This window comes from Neophocaena asiaeorientalis, unplaced genomic scaffold (genome assembly GCF_003031525.2).
Source record: "Neophocaena asiaeorientalis asiaeorientalis breed wild unplaced genomic scaffold, Neophocaena_asiaeorientalis_V1.1 scaffold21, whole genome shotgun sequence".
Lineage (NCBI taxonomy): Eukaryota > Metazoa > Chordata > Mammalia > Artiodactyla > Phocoenidae > Neophocaena > Neophocaena asiaeorientalis.
The window spans coordinates 139041-151269 of NW_020174053.1; the positions used below are offsets into that span (position 1 = coordinate 139041).

A 12229-nucleotide genomic window follows, 5' to 3' on the forward strand; every position below is an offset into this window, starting at 1 on the left:
CCTTGCATTAGTTTCAGATATTAGATTGAAGATGTCACTTGGAGAACTGTTGCTTTCAAGAGATCTGTAATGGGGAAGGGAGGAGACAAAGACTGTTCATCTATCAGTTGGGAGGAAAAGAAAGAGCATAAAGGGTTAAAAAGAGGTTTCATTTCTACCACATGCCCTATTGTGTGAACATATGCATAAGTCTATTGAAAGTTTTCAGAAGATGGGCAGGCCACCAGTTGCTGGTCTCCTGCAGTTCCAGTAGACATCTGTTGCCCCAGAGCATTAACCAATCTGTTCAAAGGGACATCCTTCTTTTGTTAGCTAGAGGGATGCAGACAACAGCACTCACTAAAATACAGTGGTAATTAAATACAGAGACTACAGCAGTAGGTATTTATTACATATTCATTATTTTATTTTCATTGTTCTCATACTATTACCATTTGGATAACAATCAGAACCCACTTTATGGCATTGTAACTTGATGTTACAAACAAACATTGATTTAACAAGTTTATGGTCTAATATTCTGATAATATGCTTTTTAGAATATAAAAAAATTTTACTAGATTTGAGATGAAGGATTATCTAAGTTATCTAATGAGAGCTTTCAGAAAATCTCACTAAATGGGGGAATGTTTGTGTATGCAACAAATTTCTAGTAAGTAGCCTTTATATAATAAAATCTGCTTTGAGCTAGTATAAAGCTTTTTGGCAATTAAAATAATTGGTTACACTTTATCATCTATAAATGTCATCTATAGCATGACATTTTAGTTCTTTTTCAACATATAGTATTATTTGATTTTTTACTTGTTAGACCTTCAATAAGAAAAATTGTTTTAGTTTCTACAATATTTGGAGGAAATCTAAAGCTCTGTAAGTACAGAAATCTGTTTTCAGACCAATATATGTTTGCTCAGTACCTTTTGTGTTCATGAATATAGTGTAAAGGCCAATTATAATAGGTCTCTGATAACCTAAAAGTTAAGCCGTATTCTTGGAGTTTTTTGATAGCTATGGGAATATAAACATTGACCTACTTTGTGTGTGAAACTTTGTCTAGGCTGCTTCATGAAATGAGGAAAATTACTCTTGTTAATAGTTGATTAATTTAAAGATTATTTATATGCATTTGCATTTCAGTAAATGGCAAAACTTAAAAGTCTTATTTACAAATTTAAGAAGAAAAGTGTTTTCTCCCTTGCATGTAATAGTAAATTTTGTGTTGTTATTGTAGTCTTTGCTAATCATTTTCCAAGTTATATTGATCATTTTTTTAATATTGTTCATTTTTAAGGCACTGAACAAAAATAAAGATCACATACCATTCTTTGTTCTAAGATGTAATAATCCCTTGTTAAGTTTTACACATTACATTAAGTAGTACTGCAGCCTATGAAGATATTTTTGTCAGCTTTTATATCTTAAGACTTTTGTCACCTTTTAAATTTAATTTTTTGGTTGAATGATTTCAAAATATTGACTTTTTTTTAGTGCCATATTAATTCAGGGCAATCTTTTTTTTTTTTTTAACATCTTTATTGAGTATAATTGCTTTACAATGGTGTGTTAGTTTCTGCTTTATAACAAAGTGAATCAGCTATACATATACATATATCCCCATATCTCTTCCCTCTTGTGTCTCCCTCCCTCTCACCCTCCCTATCCCACCCCTCTAGGTGGTCACAAAGCACCGAGCTGATCTCCCTGTGCTATGCGGCTGCTTCCCACTAGCTATTGGTTTTACATTTGGTAGTGTAAATATGTCCATGCCACTCTCTCACTTTGTCACAGCTTACCATTCCCCCTCCCCATGTCCTCAAGTCCATCCTCTAGTAGGTCTTCGTCTTTATTCCCATCCTGCCCCTAGGTTCTTCATGACCAATTTTTTTTTTTTTTTTAGATACCATATATATGTGTTAGCATACAGTATTTGTTTTTCTCTTTCTGACTTATTTCAGTCTGTATGACAGACTCTAGGTCCATCCACCTCACTACAAATAACTCAATTTCATTTCTTTTTATGGCTGAGTAATATTCCATTGTATATATGTGAAGGGTGATCTTTTACTAATTACAAGTGAATAAGGAAGCATTTTAGAGATTAAAGTTTTAAAAACCAAATCTTTACCATTTGAGTCAATAAAAGTAAGTTTTTTCAAATTTATATTATGTAGTGGAGAAAATATATGCAGCTTATAGGCCTGGTAATTGAACTTATTTGTCCTTATAGGAACTACAAATTATTTAACTGCTTGTTTAGTACAAGATGACATTGGTTACCTCAAAGAAAGTTATCCAGTGAAATCTGGAAGATGAAGAGAGGCCTGTCAGTATGAAAAAAAGTTCAACCAAAATATTTTAAAAGAAAAGTTATTTTGCCTAACAAAATTAGGTGTACATTTTTTGAAGTAGTGTAAATCAAGCTTACACTTATACCTAATATTAGCTCACTTGGAAACATTATATTTAAATAGTATATATAAATGATATGAATTATCACAAGTTCAAGGTGTGTGGTATTCACTAAATACATTTGAATATAAATGAGTTTTATCTAGTTTAATATTATAAAAAGCAAACAATGGATAATCCCATTTTTCTCCCTATTTAATCATTATAGCCATATAATAAAATTACATAGAAAAGCAGGTTTACATAGTGTCACCATCACTTTTTTAATATTAGAGTGAAAGTGATACTGAAAGATTTAAATATTGGGTTGGCAAAAAGTTTGTTCAGTTTTAGGTAAAAATAGGAGACATTTTTCATGTTCATGAAGAACTTTATTGAACAGCGTATTCACTAACTGAACGAACTTTTTGACCAACCCAATACGTTTTTAGGGTGGATAATTTTCAGTTTAAAAACTTTATAATATCTGGTTTTGCTTCTTTGAAAAATGTGAAAATTAAGAATTCACTATTCTTTAAACATAACATTTCATTCTAATGTTCCCCACCGGCTGTATGTTTCAAAAAGTATTAATCTTGTTTAAAACAGTCCAAAAGAAAAACACTACAGCTCAATATTAAAATAATATTTCTTAGTTCAATTCAGGGGTTTGGTCAGTGAGTCATTATCTTGAAAATTTATCTCACAACAGCACTTATGCAAAATCCAAACTTTTCAGGGGAGATCAAAAATGTTGCCCGTTAAATACACTTCCTGCAGTCAGAGCAGATTGTGGGGTTTACAGAACAATGATGTCGGAGCTTCCAGATTGGTTTGGCAGCTGCATTGTTCTCAGAGGGTAAACCAGACGCACTTAAGTCCCAGTCTCTTTTATAGGCTTTTGTTCATACCAAATTATTCTTTTACTGTGCTAGCATTCATGATGGCACGTTAAAAGAGTGCCGCTTAGCAACCAGCTCTGGTTGCCAGGCAGCCCAGCTTCCAATAGGTTTTCCTTGTTTAAGATACTTTTGGTGGGAGCTCTACCAAGGCCACAGTGCAGATTTTTCTTTTTAACTGTATCCCTTTATTAGGATGCTGTTGTGATTTGTTGCTTGCATTATGGTGTCAGTGTATTACAGTAGTTAATAAATCACTGAGTATTAAGTTTTGCTTTCAAAACTGCTTCCTTTAATTCTAATAATTGGGTTCATGCATATCCATATTAATAGAAAAAAATTGAAATGGTTACAGCTTCATAATGGAGCAGATGGATATAGAGGTCTCCCAAGGAAAATCTCTTTTTATCAGTTGTGCAGTCAGGAGCCAGGAGAGTGTGATGTTTCTTTAAAACTAATGAATGCTATATTAGTAGAACAATGATGTTAAATTTATCTGTCTTCTCAAGGGATAAAACTGAAGAAACTCCTGTAGAAGTGTGTAGGAGTTCTACACTGAAGGAATTTTAAGTGTACTGTTATCAAGTTAAAGATTCCATGGTCTCTTCTCTATTATTTACCATAGTTAATACAATTTATTTCATTGTATAGAAATACTGCACTCTCTAATAAGTTCACTCTAATGCATTCAAATGTGCAACTTCTTAGAAAATCACTTAGCATTTTCTCTTAACATTTATATAATAGCTCCTTTCTAGTGTAAATAAGATGTTGAGGAACTGTAGAATAAAATGTTTTTCCAATTTTCTTTTTTAGGTTATTTAAATAGGTGTTCTATGACAGTCTCATATTCAGCTACCACTGGCTTACCAATGTTATCCATGCGTAGAACACTGGAATTGCCTTAATAAGTAAACTACTGATGTGCATGTAGTCCTTACAATGAAGCACAAGAGAAAATAATTTTATTTTGCTAACCTATTCCTGGTAGAGAAATAACAATTATTCCCAGTAGACTTTTAGGAAAACAGTAAAATAGCCAAAGCCTTTTAAACAGTAAAAGCATTCTGTAGGGGGAAAGTAGAATAAAAGATGACTTTTTAACCAAATGCAGATAATAATTAGCTAATCACCTAATATAATACAGAAGTATTTTCTGCCATAAAATTCAAGAAATTAATATAACATTTATTCAGTGTACTTAATTATTTGCTGCTAATTTTATTTAGCAGCAAATATAATGATAGGAATATTCCATTCCTATGCTTTCTATAAATGTGCATAGAATAAGAGCTGTTTCCCCTGGAATGAAATAGACTGTAGTCCCTGGCACTTAATAAAGGTAGCACAGTGTTGTATTCTGTTACTGTGTTCAGGATTTACAAAATAAAGATTATTAGGGCAAAACTATTCATCTCTTAAGTGGAATATAATTCACTTTGTAATTATTTCATTCCTTGTTGGCTGTTGTAGAATGTGTGCGCTTTCATCGCAGTAGTACTCTAAATCGTTTTTGAAAGTCTTTAAATTGTTGTTACGCTTGATCCAAATTAATAACTTTTAAATTATAATAAGTTAATGTTTTCCTTTTCACATGGCTTTCTCTTTAAAATAATTTTTGCAAATTTTTGTGAATTATTTTAGAGAAAATGTACATAACCTGTCATAGCACATCTAAAACAGGGTTTTTTAAAATAATATTCTGTGTGTCACTATAGAAACATAGGCCTTCTAACTGTGGGAAAATCTCTTCCATCAGGATTGAGAAGCAGCATGATGTAGTGGGGAAAGCATGGGTTTCGGAGTCAGACAAAACTGGGTAAAAAATCCAGTTCCCCTACTTATTTACTTTGTTGCCTTGGAGGGAATACTTAATTTTTCTAATTCCAAACTTTGTCATCTGAAAAACAGGACATGATACTATCTTGGAAGGGTGTTATAAGGGATGAGAGGATGTAGACAAAACAAAGTTGATATTCAATAGTTTGGTAATTCTCTCCCAACTTCTTTATTGAAATAGAAATGATACTGAAATATCATTCAGTAGACATGAAATTCTAAATATTTTACATTTTTCTCTAGGAATACGGGGTGCTTTGCATTCAAGAATACAGAAAAAACAGCAAAGTGGAGTCAAGTACACATAACAGCTTCATGGGCTTGAAGGATCATCTGGGGCATGACCTAGGCCACCTTTATGTGGAGAGCACTGACCCACATTTAAGTGCATCTGTACCTTGGTCAATGGTAGAAAAACCAACAATGGATAAAGTTAATTCCGGGAAGGAAGAAAAAGAGGTGTCTGAAGAGAATGCGAGCTCTGGTGACTCTGAAGAAAGCACAAATTCTGATAATGAGTCAGAACAATTGAGTAGCATTTCGGTAGAGCCATGCTTATTAACCAAGACTCACAGACAACTATGTAGGTCTCCGTGTTTAGAGCCTCACATACTCAAACGCAGTGAAATTTTGCAAGACTTTAAACCTGAAGAGTCTCAGCCAACCAAGGAAGTGAGGAAACCCCCTGATGTGGTGCGAGAGTACCAAACAAAACTGGAGTTTGCACTGAAATTAGGTTATTCTGAAGAACAGGTTCAGCTTGTGCTAAACAAACTTGGTACCGATGCTTTAATCAATGATATTTTGGGAGAACTTGTCAAACTTGGAAATAAAAGTGAGGCTGAACAAACGGTTAGTACGATTAACAGTATAATGAGGGAAACGTCTTCCCTGGAATCTCAGCGGTCTGAGTCTCCGATGCAAGAGATTGTAACAGATGATGGGGAAAATCTGAGACCAATAGTTATCGATGGCAGCAATGTGGCGATGAGGTAAGTGGGGAAATCTTCACTCATTATTACCAAACAATCTTTAAAACGTATTTCTAATTTTGTGACTGTTTCTTTTCTAACAGTCATTAACGTCAAGGTTGTTCTACATCCCAACATTAGCTTCCATATTTCTAATTGTGTCTCTCTTAGTTCTCTCTCTACTTCCAGAGCGGTCAACCACTCTTACCTCATTTGTCCCTAAATAAAAGACCTCCTTTTCCCTAGTTATGTCTTTTTTCCCCCTCATCTGGTAAATTACTATGGTATAAAAATTAGCATATATTCCCGGTATAGTGTTAAACATTAGTTTTAATTGAAGAACTTGAGTATGATCATATTGAATAACTTTGGAACCTAGAGAGATAAATGGCCTTTTTCTATACAAAGTCAAATAACCATAAGATAAAATCCCAGTTCTTGAGAAAATTATTTTTATTGGTTTCAGGAACAAATCAAAGCTATAATTTCAGGAGTTTGTTTTGTTCCGTTTAAGAAATGTAATTCAAAAATAATTTTTTAGGAACTGGGGGGGAAAAAAAAAGCTTCCAGAGAAATTTTTTTATGGATTTTGATGGCTAAAAACGTAAAGTGCATCTAAATTCAATTAGTATATAGTTAACTGCCCACAGTGTTCAGAATACTGTGGGGATATAAAGATATGGAAAGGCATCAGTTCTTCTTTCAGAAAGCTTAACATTTCATATATTGTTTCTCAAGGTGACCTGAGGATAGCTATCAAAGAATCATCTGGGGAACTTGTTCTAACTAGTGTACATTCTAGAGCAGTGCTGTTCAATGGAAACGTGATGTGAGGCACATATGTCATTTAAAATTTTCTGGTACCTACATTAAAAAATTAAAAGAAACAAGTGAAATTAATATGAATAATATATTTTATTTAGGTTAATATAGCCAAAATATTATTTCAATGTGTGTTCAATAAGAAAATTGTTAATGAGATATTTTTGCATTATTTCTTTCATATTAAGTCTTAAAATCAGATATCTTACACTTATAGCACATCGCTATTCAGACTAGCCATACTACAAGTGCTTAATAGCCACATGTAGCTTGTGGCTACATATTAGACAGTATAGTTCTAGAAACCTACCAAGTCCACACACAGACCTACCAAGTCTAGATCAAGGTGTAGCCCAGCCATCTCCTTTTGTAACAAATACCCCCACTAATAATGATGCTTACTAAAATTTGAGAACCGCTGTTTTTTAGGTGATAGCAGCATTTCTGCATAGAGTATGAGAAGGACCAACTTGTAATCCTCAAAATAATACTGCTTCCACCTGATGGAAAGGTTATCTTTCATTTATAAGCAAATGAGATTTGCAATATTTAAATTACTTGTCCAAAGTAAAACATAATTCAAACCCAAATATGTCTGACTTCAAAGTCTGTACACTTTTCATCATAATGAAAGGTTAAAAACAAACTGAAAATGTTCAAGCCAGATCTTCCAGGGCCTTCAATGCCAAGCTAGAGAATTTAAACTTGGCTCCAATCCAAAGGTAATTGAAGATTTTTGAGGAGGGTAATGTCAAGAGTAGAGCTGTGCCTTAAACTGATAATCTGGCCATGATATTTAAAGTGAACTACAGGAGATAGGAGATAAATTTGAATGCAAACAACCCTTTCTAAGGGAGTAAAAAGGGCCTTAAGTGTCATAGAGGTATGAAGTGTACATACAACCTTGAGAAGTCCTTCAGTAAAATAACCTCTCTGTTGTCTAATCTTTCCCAAATTTAGCCATGAAATGATTTTTTTTTTCTTGCAATAATCCAGAACTAGTTAACAGTTACCTTAGCAGAGTGATAATGAGTAAAGCCAAAACACCATGGAATCGCCAAGCGAGAGAGTAATGAAGGAAGGTAATAGGTCCTGGAGAAACACCTACAACCATAGCCATATACGAAAAGTACCAGAGAGGTTCTTAAAGGGCTCAACTCTTGGAGAATCTGATTCAATGGGGTATAGTAGAGCCCAAATAACTGTATAGTATTTTTAAAGTGCCAAGGTATTTCTGATGCATAGCCAGTGTTAAGAACAATTCAACATGGAAGGTGTGGATATCAATAGGTTGGAAGGTAGAAGAAACTGATGATCCAGGGAAAGAGTAGTGTGAAAAATACCAGTCTTAGAAAAAAGTTTAGTGCTAGTAAAACCAAGAGACATACAAATGCCATCAACTCAAGGAAGCGGAGGCTTTAAGGAGAGAGTATCCTGTGGGTAGAACTGAAAAAAAGATACAGGGACATGACAGCCAGGAAATCATTGTCTTCAAGAATGCCATATGGTGTTAAAGATAGAAACCCAGTTACAAGATGTCAAGAAATGAAGGAATAGAGCTAGACTGTTATTCTCAAAAGCTGACAGAGGAAGGGAAGAAAGAGGAGTGAGTTGAGAAACGATTTTTAGTTTTATATAGAACAGAACTATATAAGCTGAGGGGATGGGGAAAAAGTCTCCACAACAGCAATAATATGAGAGTTTAATTTTTGAAGCAAAGTTCTCTGAAGGAGGAGACAATCAAAATACAAATAGAGAATTTGGCATTGGAGGTAAATACACTTTGGGGTAGTCAGAAGAACACCTTGGAGGGGAAAAACAGCATCAGACTTATAAAACTTAGAGCCCATAGAAGTGAATTTTTTTAATGGATATCATTTAGATAAATGATGTCACAGTTGGAGCAACTCACATGACTGAAACCTAGTTCCCAGTGGCAATTGAAAAGTACTTGGATAACTGAAAATTTGCATAAAACTCTAAACTTTACTTATCCCACATGCTGAGATACAAAAATAAATGGCATAATTAAGGCATTTCAAACAATCTACTATATGTAATTAGAAAACACTTCCACCCCCACGCTATTTTGGCCCCATTCTGTTTCTTTTGCTATAAAGACGGGACAATGCACGTCGTATGTTTTAATCTGACATGTAACCTGAGATGCTTCAGGCATTGCAGGAGAGAACGAGTTGACAGGAAATTTTATTATAGCAGCGTTATACTGTCAGTCACAATGAAATGTCGTACCACGTCCATAACTTTGAAAGTGCCAGAACTCATGGAAATGCATAGTAAACTTTTACATTCTGCCACTTACGAGATCTATGTAAAGTAATAAAAGTCAGTTAGAAATGCATATCTACTTCAGATTCAAAATCTTAATTTAACAAAATGCAGAGAGATTTTACCCATTTCCTGTTGCATAAAATATAGCAAACATGCTTTTACTTTTTATTTTAATTTTTTATTTTTTGCGGTACGCGGGTCTCTCACTGTTGTGGCCTCTCCCGTTGCGGAGCACAGGCTCTAGAGGCGCAGGCTCAGCGGCCATGGCTCACGGGCCTAGCTGCTCCGCGGCACGTGGGATCCTCCCGTACCAGGGCACGAACCCGTATCCCCTACATCGGCAGGCGGACTCTCAACCACTGCGCCACCAGGGAAGCCCCATGCTTTTACTTTTAAGTTAATGTCGTACTCATGTTACTTTAGCAAACCTATTATATAATAAATTTATATACATCATAATAAATTATAATAGGTAAATGCGAGGATGAGTTAAGAATAGAGTACTATTTTATTTCCTTTCTGATTTCTCAGGCAGATATATTCCACATATAAGAAGAATATATTTTAGTTTCATTTAAATGCTAGCAGTGGAACTGATATAAATGATTCTTTAGACGTAAATTAAAAGTAGGAAAGAAAGGCATTTTAGTAAAATTACCAAAATGGACTTTAAAAAACAATTAATTCTCTACACACTACCTTTGTGATTCTGAGTAACTTGTTTAAACTCTCCAATCTCAGTTTTCAGGATTGCAAAAAGAGGAACTCATCTTGCAGGCTTGTTATTAGAATTAAAGATAATTAATACCAAGTGCCTGGCATGTAGTAGGTGCTCAGTAAATTACAGTTATTATTACATTAAAGAGCTAGATTCTGTATTTTAATCCAGAACATAATAACTAATGTAATGAAAACTTAGTTCTTCAGATTTTTAAAAATAAATTTATTTTTATTTTTGGCTGCATTGGGTCTTCGTTGCTGATAGTTGTGGTGACCGGGGGCTGCTCTTCGTTGCAGTACATGGGCTTCTCATTGCGGTGAGCAGGGGCTGCTCTTCGTTGCAGTACACGGGCTTCTCATTACTGTGGCTTTCCTTGTTGCAGGGCATGGACTCTAGGTGTGCGGGCTTCCGTAGTTGTGGCTCGCGGGCTCTAGAGCACAGGCTCAGTAGCTGTGGCACATGGGCTTAGTTGCTGCACGGCACATGGGATCTTTCCAGACCAGGGATCGAACCTATGTCCCCTGAATTAGCAGGCAGATTCTTAACCACTGCGCCACCAAGAAGTCCCAGCTTTTCAGTTTTTTTATTCAACATTTAACAAACCGCAGGTTAGCAGTCCATCCTATGATCTATAGGTATATTTTAATTCTTTATGTTTATATCATCAATTGTTTTCAATGATTTCTATGGTTTCATAAAGAAGACTTGGGCTCTTAGATCTGGGTGACGCCAAAATTGCCCAGGGACAAGCCATATAACCGTAATATACAGCATAGGTCCCAAAATTGCAGGAATCCTGTGTTGCTTTGCAGGAAGCATGCTTCTACTTTCAGCTTATTAATATCTCTTAAAAATGTGCCACATTGATAGAAGTTCTGGGTAAGTTCGTTGAATAAGCAGTTCATTCAAAATTGACAAATACCTAGACTGTAGTCTAGCATAATTTGTGATAGCATTTCAATGTGAGGTATAAGAGCAAAGAGGACATAAGTATTCAAAAATAGAAAACAGCAAACTATTAAGTTTAGATAAAGCCCTAAACTTTTGCACAAAACTACTTGGTTTTTGAAATATGAAACAGAATAAATTTATATTTAGTGGAACTGGACTAACTAACAAGTACTGACAAAAAGCTTCAGTTAATTTTAATTCTTTTTAATTTAAATTAAAAAATTTAATTTTTAATTGCAGTTAATTTTAATTCTTAAAAAAGCAAAAACAAAAAAAAAACTCTCAGTAATTTAGCAAATTGGTCATTCAGCAAATAGGCTTCTTTCCATACTAGGGCAGATACTTCATAATATAATTATACAGTATAATATTATACTGTATAATATAATGTATACTCCAGATATAGAAACAGAAACAAAGCATAAGTAATATTTATATTTCTGAAATGAAATTCTCATGATATTGTGATTTTTATTTCCTCCAAGTAGCTTTACAGTTCTTCAAAATCTGATTCTATTAAACCTGAGGTAGTTTAGCAATGGAGTATAGAATTATTCTCTATCCACATGTATCCAATAGTTTAAATTCATTTTTCCTTAAGAAAGTCCAGTAGTGTTTTAATTTACCCATGGTTTTAGGTTCAGATGACTTGTTCTGCCATTAACAAAGTACCATCTTGTGAGCCGTCAGGGGTGGGAGTGTAAGTTGGATGTTGTTGCTCTTGGTTTCCTAAATGTCCTTGATTTCTTCAGTATGCTTCCATAACATAGTCACCTGACTTCATAAAATTATATCTCCATATTTCTACTTCAGCTTCTACCAAATATGTGAAATAAGAGTGGTGAACAAGAGAAAACCCAGAGCCTCATCACTACCTCTACACTATGTGTAGCACAAATTCTCCAGTTTCATGGGATGGAAGCTAGGCACACCAGTCTTCTCTTTTTGATATGAACAAACTATTGAGATCCTCCCCACCCTGACTCCCCTGTCATTGCAAGTCCTCTCTCTTGGTCAGTGAATCCAGGCTTTTGGTTTTAGATAAAATCTCCTAACTGGTGGGTAGGCTTTATTGCTGCTTGTTTGAGCAGAGTATTAGGATAGATACTTTGTTTGCTAAAAATCTCAGGTGGACCACTTTTGACCAATAGGATCCATGCTTGTATTGCCTCTGTTAATGATGGGGGACCACGAAAAGAATTTAAGCAAGGGAAGAGTGGCATATCACATTTTCCTTTTTTTTTTTTTTTTTTTTTTCGGTACACGGGCCTCTCACTGTTGGGGCCTCTACCGTCGCGGAGCACAGGCTCCGGACGCGCAGGCTCAGCGGCCATGGCTCACGGACC

General features: G+C 34.8%; 1 protein-coding gene across 1 annotated transcript in view; it reads left to right on the forward strand.

The window, feature by feature from the left end:
• Positions 1 to 12229, forward strand: part of ZC3H12C (zinc finger CCCH-type containing 12C) — a 71851-nt gene that overhangs the window by 28763 nt on the left and 30859 nt on the right. The window contains exon 2 of the mRNA XM_024754264.1: positions 5370 to 6118. Within this exon, the coding sequence (XP_024610032.1) occupies positions 5370 to 6118 (749 nt within the window). The remainder of the gene's footprint in view (positions 1 to 5369; positions 6119 to 12229) is intronic.